This window comes from Agelaius tricolor, unplaced genomic scaffold (assembly GCF_023055355.1).
Source record: "Agelaius tricolor isolate 1412-34295 unplaced genomic scaffold, bAgeTri1.0.p SCAF_11, whole genome shotgun sequence".
NCBI lineage: Eukaryota > Metazoa > Chordata > Aves > Passeriformes > Icteridae > Agelaius > Agelaius tricolor.
In genome coordinates, this window is record NW_027269271.1 from 25,982,483 (window position 1) to 26,000,309 (window position 17,827).

Consider the following 17,827-nt stretch of genomic DNA (forward strand, 5'->3'; position numbering starts at 1 on the left):
AAATTTCATGGCCCAATTTGGAAGCTTATGTCAAACTTGTTTTGCTTCATCTGTTTCAGTCAGGGTCTTGTATCATTGTTGTTTCAAACATGTGGAAAGCTTAATGGAAGTCATTAACTTTTATTTTAGTTTGGCCATATTGTCATCATGGTGGGCAGATGCAGAGATGGTGCTATTCCCAAGATCCTCTTTTTGGAACACTGCTGTTGTTTACATCTTCTTGATCAGAAGAGAACAATGGTTTTTACTTATTTTTAAAGCTCTGTTTCGCAAATTAAAAAAACCCTAACAACCTTTGAAAATGTAATTAAATATAGTCTTTTTAGTCTTTTAACTGTTTAAAATCCTTTAACAAGTTTCTTTCTTTTGTCTAAACTACATTTGAAGCTTTTGCACTTACAACTCTATGGGTTATTGTTCAGCTGCAGGAATGAGAAGAATTTCATTAGATGTGTTTTATGTTTCTTGATTAAAAATGTCACCCGAGGCTCAGTGACTTTGTTTTACGTTAAGTGACGGCTGCGTGCTTTGATCATCACTTTATTAGTGGTTTAATGAATATTAAAAAAACAAAGCACTGTATTAAAAGTTAAGCTCTCATATAAGGAAACCGAATCCCTTTTCCAAGAACTACAGTATTTCTTACTCAATCATATCCTTCTAGATTAAGGTTTTCTCCAATTCCCCTTTAGCCTGCTACAGACTAAGTTACAGGAAAGCACAACAATTATACTGGAATAAGATCGAAGAGAGAGCAAGAAAGAGAGAAGAGCAGTTATGTTTCTATTCAAACAAATATAATCCAGACTTACCATGCACTTGTTTGGTTTTTCTCCAGAGTGAACCCTCATATGAATCAGCAGTTTGTAACGAGCATTGAAGGGTTTATAGCGGCGGACACAGCCTGCCCAGAAGCAAGTGAAGTCCTCTCCTTTCCTCTGGTCAATGTGAGTCTTTTCTATGTGTCTGACCAGTTCGTCTTGTTGGTCATAAGTGGCACTGCAGTCAATCCACTGACACACCTGCTTGCCACTGCTGAGGTCCTGCTCATCGGCGTCGCTGGGCTGCAGGGACTTGGGAGACAGGGAGGTGCTGAGGTGAGGCAGCGTCCCCGGGGTCTGGCCGAGCTGCTGGTGGAGGTGGTAAGGGGGAGGCAGCCCCTGGTGATGGCGAAAAAGATCAGCAGTGGAGGAATAATCATCAGCCGGTTCTTGTTTTAAGAAACTCACCTTCTGGGTGCCGTGCGAGGAGTTCTGGTGAGGAAGGCTCGTGCCATTCATCATAAGGCTGAGGCTGCCATTCTCCTCGACTTGCTGCATTTGTATCTGCTCACAGTCACCTCTGTCACATTCAGTGGAAAGAGGTACAAGACATGCTGGAGGGGAGGGAATACTGCAAGGGTTTCCAGGCTGAGAGCAAGACTGGGGCTGAGAGGATTTTTGAGCACTGTGATGACTGATCTCCACAGGATGAGAGGAAATGCCAGCTGAGTTAGCTCGCAGTCCATTCACGCAGGTGACCAGTGACGTCTGCGACGTGCGGATGATCGCTGTAATATCGATTCCTTCGGCTGAAGACGGCACAACAGAGATGCATCTCTTCTTCAGATTGCTTGTTTGTAGCCTGGCCGAGTGCTGAGGGGTGCCAAGTGACAAAGGACCCAGGGAGGAGCTGTGTTCATTATTAAACAAGTAGGATGAAAGTGAATTTGTAAAGCTATTATTCATTAGGTCTAGTTCAGGATGCAGACTACTGGAGGCTCTCAGCTCCATCCCCTCTGTAATCCTCCTATGTGTGGAAGCCTCAGACAGAACCTTATAATCACTGGGGCATTCTTGTTTAATGTGCTGAGCCGGGTGACTTCCATTCAGGCATGGAGCAGCAGAATCTACTGAGTCTTGAAACCTGGGTGACCTGCAATACAGTTTTCATTAAGCATCACTAACCACCACAGGGTTTATGATTTTTGTACAAGACACAACACTCGTTCAGCCCTGCAGAATGGAAGCACTTGCTCTCTGCTGATGTTGCCTGTCTAATGAAGCAATTACACCAAAAAAATCTGCAATGCTTCCTCTCCAACCTGGGCAAAGACAGAATCACTTTACACAGGATTAATTTGACACACTGGGTTACATATGGAACAGAGAATCTTCACTGCTACAGGCAGCTCATCAATCATGATTGAGACTTTCAATGCATAATAGATTGGGCAAAACAATAGCTGAGAATGAAGTTTGAGAACTTTGGGCATTTCTGAATTATTAAAATATTGTCATTTTCCTCAGAGCACACTGGGGAAATGCCTTGGCATTCTTGTTGACACAAAAAAGGCTAGCTGAGCTTTGCTTACATGTTAGAGACATGCTTTCCTTTGCTAAATTAAAAAAGGAGCCATATCACTGAAGTAAAAAGGAATACAGCAAAAGAACTGCTTGCTTTCAACCAGCACTCCAGAATCAATGAGAGATCCGCTGAGCATTTACTTCCACGAAATAAAAAATTTACAGCCAGTAAATTTAAAATGGCAGCCTATGTACTCCCATCTCCATTTTTCATAATAAAGAGTGCATGGGACTGTAAATCACAGTTCTGTTTTGCAGAAGTGATTTTTCATTATTTTTCATGTGTGTTGAATCCATTCATTGAGGAAGCAGAACCTTGAGGAACTCCACAAAAGACTTTTCAGAAAAGCACTGCATTAAGAAACATTTCCTCCTAACATTTTCTTCCAAGCAGTTAGCAACTGGTTTATGGCTTAAAATAAAACATTTTATCTCAGCTATAAACATTTACTGTGGATGATCCAACTGTATGCTTTTTCTTAGGAGCAGAGGGTGTTCCTTACATATCCCTAAAGCATGGGAGGGTTTAACCTATGGCTTCATCGTGCCAGACCAAGGAGAGGAAACAGTACAACTGTGTGCAGGAAAGCTGTACCTGAGCTAATAAACCCTCCAGAGAAGTGCCCCGTGGCTCTTAAGCTGACATGTTCCACTCAAATGAATTTTATGCTTTTATGATGCTAGCACCACAAAAGCTGAAGAAAACCCAGCCATTTGGCAGCTTGTGTGTGACAGCACAGCTAAGACAGGTCTGACACATTTTAAAGCATGAAATACATGTACTTAAAAGTATTTTGGACATTTATACACTAAACTATGAACCTGCTGAATAAATTGCATTTATTTTACACTTTAGATTGTTTTATCACTATTATTTCCATTAATCCATCACTAATATTAAGATGGGAAACTAGGATAACTTCTAAAACTTCTTTGGTAATAGCTCTCCAAAGAACAAAAAGGGATGGAAAAAAATAACAACAATCAAAAGCTTCAAAAATACTTCCTTCCCATGAAATTAAGGTTGTCAAAAACTGGTACCTGTCCGAGGCACACAACTGGGAACGCTGCATTCACTACTGACAGGTTTCTAAGCTCCAACAGGGCTTAATGTAAAAAAACCCTTTAAAATCATGAGAGATGTTAAATTCTCCACCATTCACTGATACAGAACAATCAGATAATTTGTTTTCCACCAGAAAGTTTAAAACAGTACATTAAAAAATTTTAGAGGTTTCCATAAACCATTGTTCATAATTTCTCCCTTTAGGTTTGCACAGTTGGTCTCTGGATAAACGTAAAGCACCTGTTTCTGCAGATGGCAATTTTATATTTTAAAAAACCAAACCAAACAGCATTCATACATTATTTTTTAACATTTACAGAACCATATGCCTGTAAAATATGTGGCATAAGTATACTTTTATTGCATATGTTTGGGAAACCCTGCTCTGTTTGCTCAGTGAAAGATTGGTGTTTTAAACTCATTCTGAGAAAGGCTTTACAGCATGCCACGCCAGGCACAGCATTTCCTATTACTTGGTTCCTGCTGTACAAAAACTCTTCTAAATAATTCAGTTTGTATCACAGTTTAGTGCTCCCAAAGCCTCAGGCTAAAGTAAACTCAACACATTTCCTACATCATATAAAGCTAACCCAAGCCTTACATTTCAGCCTGTGATAATTGGTGTTGTATTATTAAGCTTTATGTAAAGCTCCCATCTTGCCAGAAATCCATGAGAGAAGTTTGGTTTTTGATTAAGCTGGAGTCAGTGCAGAGTACCTGCAGGATGGACACAAACATCCCTGTCCTGAGAAATACTAGGTTTCCAAAATCCTCAGGAACAGAGACCTTTCCAGCAGAGGATCTTACTCAGAGTCAAGAGAGTTCTGAACCACAAGGCAAGCTGGAATGCCTTACTTCAAAAGTAAATGAGATGAGGGCACTAAAGTCATTCTTCCCATTGCCACAGATGAGTCTTATCCATTCTCTGCCTACAAAATGATAAGCACAGGCTGCTTGTGCAGATCAGAACCAAGTCCTCTCCAGGATCTGCAGTTTTCTCTGTAGCACTGTATATTTACATACATTATACATCCCATGTTAGTTAACTCTGCTGGGAGAAATTTGACATTTCTTCAATTTCCTGATGTTTGAGTGTTGGGGTACCCAATGTCAACGTGCATTAATACAAAGTTCCTGTATTCCTTTTTGCCATCACTATTCTAGGGAAAGCCCTGCTCATTTCTCCCTGTCCTGAGGGGAGAAGGGGCACAGAAACAAAACCAATGCAGGAGTGACACAAGGTGTCTGGCAGCCAGCTTGCAGGAGGGCTCCCCATATACCAATTGACTCTTTGCCCCCCAGTATCTTTCTCTTACAGCCACGGAGCAGATTCCAGGTACCCACAGGCTGTGCTGGCTGTAAGGATTTCACAATCTCTGGACAAATATAGATATAAATGCACATGAAATAAACAGGTAAGATGAGAGGGACTAAAGAGAGCAGGGCAGTGCAAGGAGCACCATGGACACATGAATCAGCATGAGCAGCTCTGCAGGGGCTTCCAGATAAGCAATCCTGGAAAGACAGGTGGGGTCAGCAAAAGAATATACCCACAAACCTCCCTTCAGAGGGAGCATCCATGCACCAGGGATGGACAGTCTGAGGGAACAGAACTGCCTCTTAAGCTCATGAAAGCTGAGTGTAAGGCCTTTGAAGAGTAACAGCAGCCTCTCAGAGGATACTGAGGCAGTGTTTCCTGAGACTCCCTTACGTGGTAATTGGAGCCAGAGCACGAGGCCAGTAGCACCATGCCAGAAGCGCTGCAGTTCCCAACTGCCCTCAGAGGAAAAGATGACTGTATCTGAAATCTCCGGATTATTTACAAAACATACATGCCTTCAACTGCCACTGGAAACGTGCACCCGGTGATAACTGACAGTTTTAAGGAGCTGGAGGGGATTGTTGTGCTGCACATCCAGGGACCCTGTGCAACACTATCCCAGTGCTCTGATGCCTTCCCTGGGCTTTACACGCCGAGCACTGAGCGCAGTGTGGGCGGGTTTGCCGGAGCTGATAATGGATTATTTGACAAAAGGCCAACATTAGCTGTGTGCTGCCTCCAGTTGTGGTGAGGAAGGTATTGGGACTTTTCCAGTGCCACACACATTGCATTCACAGATAGAATGTAGCAGCAATTATGCTGCACAGCTTAAAAGTTATTAACTGAGTGGGGGAAAGGGGCCAGGAAGAAGAGGGATCATGATTCTTGGACTAAGGCAGTAATCCCTAGAATACAGTTTCCAAGGGAAAACAATTTCAGGGAGAAGCTGAAGGAGATAACACCTTTCAGTGCATTGAAGCGAAAAAAGGAAAAAGACAATCAAAACCCCAAACCCTAAATAAGATTTTTGATTGCTATGGGAGTGCTCCCTGGTTTGTTTGGCTTTTCCTTGGATGTTCCATAACCTAGAAATGCAAAGTGGTTCAAAGTTCTCCCCAGAGATATTGCTTGAATTTATGTCTCCCTTTATTTCTGTGCTGATCATTAGAGCTGGCCAGAACAAGCAAAGAGAGTTCGCCCTGATGTCCATGTGCTCCAATATCTGACAACTGCAGCCCTATTTCTCTCATCCATTTTCTGATGAAAGCTGAGATCTGGGGAGGCACAGAGCACCCCTGGCTCCCACTGACTTCACTCCTCTCCTGGGCATCACTCCCAGCTCAGTCACTTCTGAGTCACTCATTCTCCTGTTTTCAGTTCTTCAGGGAAGGACCTTGTTTCCTCTTACTTGCTTATCAAGAACCTTCAGCATCACACACAACACAAAAAGAATAGGTCTGAAATGCTCTCCATCTTCTCTCAAATGCCAAGGCTTTGGCTCTGTGCCATGTGTCTCATGAAAAGCACTGTGATACAAGGAGACACTGTGTCTGTGAGGACCACAGAGCTGAGCTGGGCACTGGCTCCATCTTGCAAATCCCATGCACACAAATGTTAGCCCGGTGGACATACAAGCAGAGCATGACCAGTGGGATACCAAACAACCTGTAGCGTCCTTCAGGATATTCTCCAAACATTTCCAAACTGAGAGGCAGCAGAGTCTCAAGGCTTTAGACATGCCACAAAGCAGAGGGAGGGAATCAGGCCTATCACCTGCTACTTTCTCATGTTATGCAGTCAACAATCCTTTATGTTGTTCTGGGAATTCTCTTCCAAATGGAGGCTGGAAGGGGTTCATATTTCTGAGGATGGGTACTGTGATGCCAGGTAAGAAGGTATCTGTCATTTCCTCATTATAAAATTTACAAAAAGGTTCAAAAAGATCTAAGCAGAGTATTCTCTTCCTCCTTTTGTTTGCTCCTGCCCTAATTATCTTTGTTTCATAAATTGTCCTCACTGACAGAATGAAAAAAAAAAAACAAAAGTTGATAACTGCCAGTCCCACACTGGGCCATAAAGAAACCAGGAGGGAGCAGATTTACATCCAGCTGCAGAGGCATCTACAAATCCGTGTGGCAATAGTGGATTATTTTGTTGTGGCATGGATATTATTTATCCTTTTCAAACAAACAAGCAAACAAACATGAAAATAAGCCTTTCCACTTGCTCGCCACATTACCGTGCCTCTTTCTCCTGAAAACACAGATGTTCTTAACCCACCAGTAAATTGAAAAGGGGAAACAAGGCATGAATATGTATAATAAAATCAGGAACAGTGGGATTTTCAAGACCAAGCTGTAGGCCATATTTCCCTTTGCTGTGACTATGGAAATTTCAGAGCCTGATAAGTCCATCCACAGAGTGCCAAGTATTCCAAGTACCTAAGATAAAGGCTGCAGCTTTATTGAGGCTTCTCTTTTCTACAGCTCTTCAAAAAGGTCAAGATTATTCCTATTATATACACTGCCAAAAAGCAGCATAATTAAAATAGATGGATAGATTTTAATTTGTAGCAGGTTTCTATTCACAATGGATGTCTGTTTAGGGTACTTGTTTAAAATCTGGTAATGTTAAATTTGTAACAACAACAAAAAATAATGGAGTTCTGTGTTTTCATATAATTAATTTATAGCAAATGTTTAAATAGAGATTCTGTTCATAGCATATCCAACTACAGTGTATATATCAAAACCAGAGACCAAATTTTCACATTATGGCCTTAAAAGCAAAAACCAAGGATGTGGCTGTATGGGAACTCTGAAAATACTTCATTAAGGGAAATGCTGTAGGAATAGAAGTGGCACTGGCTTCCTGTAAGTTTGATGGTGGCATGCCAAATCAGCGTGTGGGGGACACCGGGTTGGGTGTAAGTATCATCCCTGCCTCCCAGGCAGTAATTTGGTGACACCGTGGCGTTGGGGTGGAGCCAAGGGCTCGAGGTGGTGAAGCCTGGAGCGGTACCTGAGATCCGAGTGCGCCAAGTTGAGCTGGCCCACGTGCAGCAGCCTCTCCCGGGACAGCGCGTGCTCTCGCACCAGGGAGCTCCCCGCGTGCAGGAACAGACCCTGCCTGCACACCGGCACCGAGCTGCTCGTCATCTCCATGTCCATCATGTTCTTCTTCTCAGAGATCAAATTGCAGTGACTGTAGCCACCGTTCACTGTCAAAAAAATAAGCAAAAAAAAAAAGACAAGGTTTTGACTAAGAGCTCTCTCCACTGACAACTTTGTAAACTCATTTTGGATTGGCCTGCAAAATTCTCATATTTACAAGAAGGCAGTGGAAATGAAAGGTTTCACAAGGAAACAAAAATTAATTGCCAAGGAATTTGGATCTGGGGTTATTTATTTCTCACTGTACAGAAATGAAGCATCTTCTGGCCCACAAAGTCAGTTTATTCGGTGGGTTTGGACTGAGGTGTTTAAGATCACTTTGGATGCCTTTCAGCTTATAGTGGGTCTTTCTGACTATCAGCTCTGCCCTACTTGTAACCATGACATAAATTATCACTATGTCCTCTGGAGTCTACAGCTCCATCAGGCTTTATTCCATTCCTATTCTGGCTTTATCACATCATAATTTAACTCACTTCAGGGTCAATACATACCTTAGCAGGACTTCTGACTGTTAACTGGGGTAGATGAATCACATTTTAAGGGTATCTAAATACACTGTTGAACACTGTGAATAGGTTTTTAAAGGCCATACCACCAAGAGAAGACGGTAAATCAATCATATTACAATACCCAATTCACAGTTCCTCTCTTTCCAACAGCAGAATTACCTGGAATACAGTCAAGATGTATCTTCCCTCCAAAATACTGCAGATCCTTTTTTAAGTGTTTAAGATTTATACCGGACTTGTAATAAAACACTCTCTTTCATTCCCCAAATGACACAAGTCTGAAATTCATTAGGGCTTTCTAAATATGTACTTTAGCAATTTTATCATATTATCAAAACACAGAAACTTGAAGCTTCCACCAAAGCTCAGCAATACCAAGTGTAGCACACACTGATACCTGTTTGTGTGAAGACAGAGATTTCCTAGAATAACATGAACACTATCCCTGTGCTGTCAAAAATAATTATCTTCTCTTGTAGCTGTCAAATCAAAGAACACATTTGCTCCCTGCAAAGGAACAGAACACTTATGCTAAATCCATGAAATTCTGTGTTTCAGCCAATCCATTTGCCTTCACAAAGTACCTCACAGATTAATTAGTAAGAGCTAAAAATTTCTTGCACATCAGTGCCCTGAGTGCAGTTGCACTTGCACCAAAGCCTCTGAAATGTGCTGGCCACATGTGAGCAGGAACAACGATGGACAAGGAACAACACCAGCAGCTCACGGGCTTTTTCCCCCAAAGCAACTAAAAAAAGAACTGTGAGATTATCTCCAAACACAGACAACCCAAGTGTTCAAGTGTCCAAGCACATGTGAAAGCGAATTCATTACCTCTGAAAAAAAGGGAAAAAATCCACTTTACACCACTTTAACTGAGAACAGAATCTGGCCCTTTGACAACTGGCTGTTCTATACAATATTAATATCACTGGCTGGCACACATAAGATTTAAGCACTTTCCATGTCTGGAACCAGATCTCTTCTTTCACTGGTATCGAGGGGCCTTTAACCTACATTCTGTAACTTACCAGTAACAGATGAAAAGAGCACACACTCCCTTGCCTTCGACCAGAGGGTTCACCCTGCTTGCACTATACCATAGCCATTCCATAAATCCATATAAAAAACTAATCCTAATTTACAGAGAGTAAATCTAATAAAAGCAGAATGGTTTCCAGAAGGATCTCATGGAAGTGGAATCCATCAAGGTAACTTTTGTCTTTTTGTGTCCTGCAGTTTTGATTTATATCTTCACATTAAAGTGTTCACAAGGGAACGGAAGGAGTTGATACAGTAGTGTGCAAAGGCTGCAATCAGGCAATTCCTTCCATATGAGTAATCAAGTTAGTTCAATTTTGGATATCTTGCTTCTTTCATTTTGGGTAACTGACTTTGGGGGAATTTTTTCTTGATTTATGCCAGATTAAGTCACGTGACAATTGGTCCCATGGACTGTGATGAGGCTACACACCTTGGGAAGGACAGCTCACACTGGACAGGACCTGTAGGGTCAGCCCTACATTTCTTATTAGGAGTAAATTCTCCAAGAACAAAACAGAACATTTCCTTACACAAAGCCAAACCTGTCTGTCCAACAATGAGATCAACATTTAAAACACCCCTACTAAAGGGCAATAACTCTTCTTCTTCCCTAGGGAACACCTTGTTTACTATTCAGGAAGGCTTCACCCTTACTGACAAAATTAGCTATTAAGGGTAAGAAGATAAGAGCAAGAAAACTTACCAAAAGGGTAATTATTCAACAATAAACGCATGCTGCAGTGCTTTGGAGTTTACCTAATTAAGACCAATGAACAAATAACCGAAAGATGTCTAATTGAAATGACTCACATTCGAAATAGAGACAGATTTGAAATATTTGCCTAACATACTAGATATCCCCAGAGACTTGTGGGTTTTGCGGCAAAGACCAAACTAGGTCATTTGCCTTTTTTTTTCTTACTGCTTATTCTCTTTAATTACTTCTTGTTAAAAAAAAAAAAAAAAAAGCTGCCATTCTTGGTTTTGTTTGGATGTGATGTCCAAAATGTACCACGACAACACTGAGAAATGGAACGCCGTTACTGGCAGCTGGATGAGTCACGTGAGACGAGTGAAAGACCAAACAGTACCAGATTTGCTCAAACAAGTGAAAATCATCCACGATGGAAGAGGCCACCACATCCCTCCACTGAGAGGAAATTATTAACTCAAAAGCTGCCAACACAGCAAAGCCATGGGAGAGAAGGTGCCATACCCACACCCAGCAGATCATTCCATGTGATGAGTCCCGAATAATCCACAGCCCTGAATGTTTGGTGTGGCTGCCACAGCCCCTACACAGTCAGTAATTTAAGGCCATGCAGAGAGATGCACAGCACTGTGCTGCTCACTGAAAGCTCTAATGAACAAACTGAGTGCTTCAAAACACAGAATCTTCAAAGTGATTCATGAAATAGGCCATTTTTGACATTTTCAACAATAACAACAAAATCAACACTTTGCTGAAGTTTTTTATGCTTGTTGTGCCATTCTCTATGGTGAATGGGAGGAATTGTCTTAATCCTATGACCCCAAGCCTTAGGGGCAGAAAAGTAGCTAAGGAAAAGAAAGCAAAGGATGGGAAGTAGATACTGGAGTTGTTCTTACACCCCTTACAAGGCAGGCCCAACTGTGTGACTGTGGAGACAGATTTTCTATGCCTTGTGGAAAAAACATGGCTTCTCCTTTGTTTCAGTGAACCACTATGAGCAGGGATATGAGTTTGGAGTCTAAATTTTTCTATTATGGACACAAGAGAAGGAAAAACATTTTAGAAGTAGCTGGAGTGATTAGCCACAGATGCCATTACACCCTTAGCAGACTTTACCCAAGTATTTTCAGGTCTTTCAGTATTTATCCAAGTATTTTCAGTTAGATCTTAGAACAAGACATCCTAAACAAGGACTTCCAGATCCAAAAAGCAGGAATGCTTAGATTTTTTCTTGGCCAGTTTCTTCACAGTCATTTGCACCATCTCATACACAACAAGCCTCTGGACATTTGGGCTCTTCACTCCTGTCACAGGGGAAAGCTTTGCACTCTGAGTCTCTTGTTGTTGTTTGCCTTCCCCGAGGACTGAAATGGTTAACAGTAGCAGCACTAAATGTGCTGCACTCAAGAGTTCCTATGTCAAAGAGGAACAAAGCAGCCCACACCACATCACAGGCTCACTCTGGATCTCTGTATCAGTTACAACCTGTTCACATTTTAAAGTCTGTTTCATACAGCTGATGGAGACATGGCTTCATTTATTTATAATGCTTGTACACTACCTTAATAAAAACACAGTGAGAGCCAAAACATTCTTTATCACCGAGCAGACCATACAATACAGTTAGAGTCAAGTGAAGACCAAAATTGTCCTACATTGGTGTTTCAAAACAGGGGTAGCAGATCCTCTGCCTATTTCCAAATAGATATAGATGACAACAATCTATAAAAGATTAGGATTAAAACCAATAGCAATGAATAGGATTAGAATAAAAAATAAAGGTCTCTTTCCTCCAAGTTTTTATGAACCATGCAATAAAAGCCTACAACAAAAATACTTATTTCTTTGCTTTCACATTGATGTATGAGTGAAGACAGAAGGGCTAAGGAAACCCTTGTAAACTAAAACAACCCAGATAGAGAAATAATTTGTCGAGTATCAATCTTGAAAACTCATGGAAGACAAATACAAGCCATGTGTGTCTTTCTAGTAAATTCTGGACCCTAAGTGTTGGCCACATCCATATTTATTATTTCATGTTCAATTTATTTTTAAAACTAGTTATTTGGATTGCATTATATTTCTGTTCTGGGGAATTTATTTTTGCAGACTGCACACAGCATTTCAGGAGAGTGAATGTGTATGGTCGGCACTACTGAATAAAGCAGCATGGTTAATTTTATCTCAGTCCAGCTTAACACAATTTGAAAACAGTTCAGTCGTTTACAGATCTGTAACCTTTTCACTTTCAAGCATGTGAATAGATTTGGCTCCCATATTTTACTTTATCATGGTATTTTAAAGGCAGCAAAGAACACATAATAATCTACCACATCTTTCATTGCTAAACCAGCTGCAATATTACGAAGTTTAGATTTCTATCTGAGACCTGCACAACACTTTTTCAACTTAGCAAGTACAGCCAAGATTCAGGAAAACACATGCCATGAGCTTTAGTTCCAGTGACTTCACAGCCTTAGCTGATATTCTCAGTTAGACTCTACATGTGTAGGGACAGAACTGTTTTAGCCAATAGTGAATAGATTCTCAAAAAAATAGAGAAATACACTGTCTACTATCCAAAGAAGTCTTTCCCTACAAGCAGGTTTGAAACTCAACATTCTTAGCTTCTATTTGGATCTCAGACCTTTAAATTATACACCCAAACAGAGGTAAGAGCAGACTGAAAATGACCACTGGCCTCTTTTGTAACAATTAGGACAAAACCTTTCATAACTGGATGAAACACAGGTCCTGTCATTACATTCATTGTTACAGAGTCTCTTCAGCTTGGAATCACCCTTTTCCTGTTGCCAGGCAATTTGAAAAATATTGTTCTCAGCACATCTGGCCTTTTTTGTGGTCAGATATCTTTCCTCACTACTTGGATTTTAGTAACGGGGGGAAACAACATTAAAAAATAAATGTTTTAGGAAAAAATTAAGCTCAACAAACATCATTTTAATTAGAAGGAAATCCCCAAACCCTCCTAATGGGCATTTGGAGAATATAAGCTCAATGTAATGAAATCTGATGTGCTATTTTTTTTTTAAGAAGACCATGTTTGGAATAGGTTTAATTCTCAGTATTTCTGATAGGTAGGATATCCACAACCCCCAAATAAATGCCATTGTGCTTTTGGTGTAAGCTTTAAGACAACCATACACTGTTTAGGGTTATGTATACTCTCACTTTACCTTGGCCCTCTTGGTTTGTCTTTTTTGCTGCACTAAAAGGACACACCAGGGTTTTCACAGCACCCTGTCATTAGACAGAGCCTGTAGGCTGAAAGAAATCCAGCAACTCTTTCAAGACAGAAGTTCACACATTCTGAGATAAGGTACTTGAGTTGCTCCCCTTGTAAAAATGCTTTCATAATTGATTACTTGATTCCATTGGGAATCAGGATCTTTCCATGCATGCAGAGAATGAGAAAATCTATTCCTTTTCTTCTGTCCTCTAAGTCATTTAATTCCCTAAAAGCCAGAGCATGCCTGCTATGAACTGCATGTGCATTATTGCTTTCCCATTTACTTACTAAGCCCTGAACTTTTAAACTCCCAGATCTCCATTCCCCTATATTTTACTTAGCCCATTTAGTCTCTCTTTTCCATGGAAGTCCTAGCCAGCAGACCATGTAAAGACTCCACAGGGGTACAGGCTCTCCCAAACATTTGAAACACAAGGATGTGCAGGGAATGAAAGCTGGGGTTTTGCCATATGGCACCTTGCATATGTCTTATATAAACATACTCCAAGAAGGAATTTCATGTCTGCCTGGCTCAGCAGTACACTGAATACATTAGAAAGGAAAAAAAAAACCAACACAACAAAAAATATTTCCATCAAGATGCTGGGCTCAATTTTTTAGGAGCCCGAAGTGTCACTAAGAGCTACAAAGACAGAATCACTGTAGATCACCTGGGGTTACACAGAAAAATAAACTTTGAGAAATGGTGGAAACTGGTAACTAGAAAGCATTTTGTTCTTTTCGATGCAAGCTGGGTGGAGGAAAAGGTCTGGTGGGATGTGGATGCACATTTAGTCTTGTGGGTGTAATTCTGATACGTACATTTGGAAACCAGTCTACTCACAGGCAAAAGAGACAGAAAATCAGTCACAGTAGGAATCAAAATGCACTGTAGTCTACAAAGAACTTGCCATGTTGCTATGTGACAGGAATGCTCCAACACGTACAGGGAATCCAATGGAGGGGAGTCAGTAAACCTGCTCATCACTGCCAGCTATGGGCTGGCTCCCATTTGCTGGTCCTCCCAGAAGTGAGAATTAAGCTCTTTTCCTGTGAGATGCTTCAAGAGTCTCTCCTTTCCATTGCTGTCTTTGCTTCAAGCTCACTTGTTGCAAGAGCTTCCACACATTGTTTTCTGGCTCTTTAGGTATCAGGGATGAAAAGCTACAGCCAAAATGCATTTGGTTGCTGCAGATTACGCATTCTCCTAAAACACTTGCTCTTACAAAAAAGGAGACATTCTCACACACAGCCTCCATCCAGACTCACTGCAGAACTCTCACACTCAACAAGTAACCCACATCCCCTAGCAACATCTTTGTACTCTTACATAGATTATTTTACAATGAAAACTCAAATTGCTACTACATAAGAGGCAAACGTTCCACCTCCACCATCTCCTTGATCACTTAACACTTGATACCTAATACAGAAATGGCCTCTTTGCAGCTTACAATTAATACTGCCAGAAAAAAAATTCAAGACAAACAAGCAGTTTCCACAACATATGCTGAAAAGAGAAACAGCCTACCCCTGCTACTTTTCATTTGCTGTTTTCATTGTTTGACATTTCTTTCTGCCAGGATTTTGGCATTATTTCATGGCTTGATTTGAAATATATTTAACATCAAGTGATTTGCAATGTCGTTTTCTATTTTACCAGAACTATGCTTGGGACTAATTCTACTCAAATTGAATTTACCCTTCTGCACTCAGTGCCAATGAATGGGCCTCTTGCAGACTCTCCTCTGACTGCAGTTTCAGGGCTGCAGACATATGCAGTGCCTGTTAAACACACAACTTAATGTATCACCAGTAAGCACAGTCTGCTGAAGGACAGTGTCAAACATATGAGTTCTTGGTGCAATAAATATCTATATGCCATGTAAAACAGAAAAAAACCTCTACTCTGTGACTTAAATGTAACTAAGGTGTCTATCCAAAGATAGTTCAGGTATCTATCCAAAATGGGGCAGCTTCAGACAACAGCTGGGAGGGCTGAACATCCTAATTGTATCTATCTCTTCCAAATGTCAGATTCTGGGGGTAACCAAGGCACCCCCACCAGCACCTGCTCTGCTGTGGGGTTTTTTAGCAGTCTGTGGAACAGGGTAAGAACAAGGCTATTGTGGAAGCTGCTGTTTTAAAAACATGAAGGCACAGAGAAGAAGAAAAGCAGAGATATGAGGATGAAGAAAAAATTAAACAGAATGCTATAAAAAAGGAAAACATTCTCACTGAAGGGTGCTGTCTTATATGAACACTGAGTAAACAACAACGAGAAGTTTAGCTCCTGCTAGAAGGCCTCTGTGAATCTTCCAGTGATGACAGTGGGCAGTTGCTATGGATTAGGAGGTATGTGGAGTACTCTCTGTTTTTATTTAGCAATGCTGCCTTCCATAAACGGGGTCTGCACTTTCCACACAAGCCCTGTGAACGAGGTATCTCAGGGATTACATGAAGCTGGATATGCCAGTAAAGAACAGATACAGAACAATCACTGTAGCCACGAGAACCCCTTTGCCCTGACAAACACATTATGCAATCATGAAAAACGTGGCTGAAAGAGACTTCAGAACATGATTTACTCTGTCCTGTATCCCTACAGCATAATCCAGCCTCACAAACTTAAGGGGGTGTTTGACCAATCTATTTCACAGGCTCCAGCAATTCCCCAGCATTTCCAGCAAACTATTCAGTCATTTCACTTGACTTAGGAATTCTTTTCTTTATGTCTAACTTAAAAGCCCCTTAGCACAACTTAGTCTGTTACATCTTGTCCTGTCCAAACTGGACACGGAGAGGAGTCTGTTCTCTTGCCCTCCATAGCAACCTTTTATGTTTTTGCAGGCTGTCTCCACTCAGTCTTCTCTCGCCAGTGTTACACAGCTCTCATTATTCAAGTTTTTTCTCATAAATCACGTTTTCCAGAGCTCTGATCTCTTCCCTCTGTCTCTCTTCTGAACTGTCTCCAGCAGACCTTTTTCTGTACTTTATACACCTTTTTTCTCCACACTTTTCACTATCAGATCCTGTTCTTTGCAGCTGGTAGCAGATAAGAGACTTCTTTCCCTGAGAGCCAGCAGCACAATGGCAGGCAGATCCAGCAGTTAAATCTTATCTGGATTAATCTATCTTTTTTCTTGGGTAAAACAGAGAATAATGAGATTAATGAACCTTTGGCATGATCCAGTTTCACTGTTGGTTTTTACTGGTGCATCAAACTGCCCTCTGAAAAATGCCTTGAAAGCCCAGAATGGAGCTTAGCAAATGCACACACATGCAGAGATAAAGGTTGCTTCCATCAAGGTCCCCTCATACCAAAACACAACTTTGCAGCATAAAACACTAAAAAAAAACTCTCAGGAACGTGCACATATTTGCACAACGTCCAGACTCTGGCGTTAGAGAAGTCTCAAAACTCTAATTAGGGCTGACTCTTCAGATCTACAGCGCTTTTTCTGCTGACCATCCCTGCCATCAAGAATATGTGAAAGGCATGAAGTCATTCTAGCATGCTGATCCAACCCATCCCATGGAACTGAGAGTAATTCATTAATCATATTGTTTCTGAGCCCAGTTCTGTTCCTGTCTGGTTGTCAGTCAGGAGCCTCTGCCACAGTCAGTGAAATGAACAGCACTACAAAACTAGTAAAAGCAAGATCAGAGTTAGGAAGTCTTCCAGAACTGTGTATCCAAAGATGCACACAGAATTCTGACATCTGCATTTTAATAGCAGTGCTCAATTAGAGATACAAGGAGTGCAGCCAGGAACTCAGTAAATATCATTGACTAACCAGAGTGAGAGAAGAGCCATGGACAGAACAAACTTCTACTCAGACTAGATTTGAGGATCACGGAGGAAGTTCAGCTTGTTACAAGTCTGGGCAAACACTCCAATCCTTTCCTTTCCTCTTTACCATCACCTTAGCACACTGCTAACCTTGATCACCTGCATTTTTATGTGACTTTGGTGCTGGGAAAAAAAGGCCAATTAAGAGCAATGGAGATGAAAATGTTCACTGCACACGAAGTGTGGCCAAAAGGTGTGTGAGGTTCTCTAAATGTCAGGACCAAATGTTTATAAGAACTATTTCTAAGTGGGAAACAGACCTCGAGGGTGAAGTGACAGAGTTTGTGAATATCAAGCATAGCACTGGAATAGAGTGAAACTTCCAAAGACCACACAGTTTACAGGCTGAGCCCAGAAACACTGCCACTGTGCCTGGTGCATTGTATTTCCTCTGGGATATCTCCATCTAGTTTAACCACACACTGTTGGATCTTGAGTGCATCTTTTAACAAGACATCAAATCTCATAGTGGAATCTTTAAATGATGGAGAATTACTTCAGTAGCAGTTTGTTCCATGGCTCTCAGCATGAATTTTAAATAGCTTCAGCTT

General features: G+C 41.1%; 1 protein-coding gene across 1 annotated transcript in view; it reads right to left on the reverse strand.

The window, feature by feature from the left end:
* GLIS1 (GLIS family zinc finger 1) overlaps positions 1-17,827 on the reverse strand; it is a 179,995-nt gene that overhangs the window by 89,991 nt on the left and 72,177 nt on the right. Inside the window, 2 exon segments of the mRNA XM_071436765.1 lie at positions 813-1,914; positions 7,754-7,952. Coding sequence (XP_071292866.1) covers positions 813-1,914; positions 7,754-7,952 — 1,301 coding nt within the window.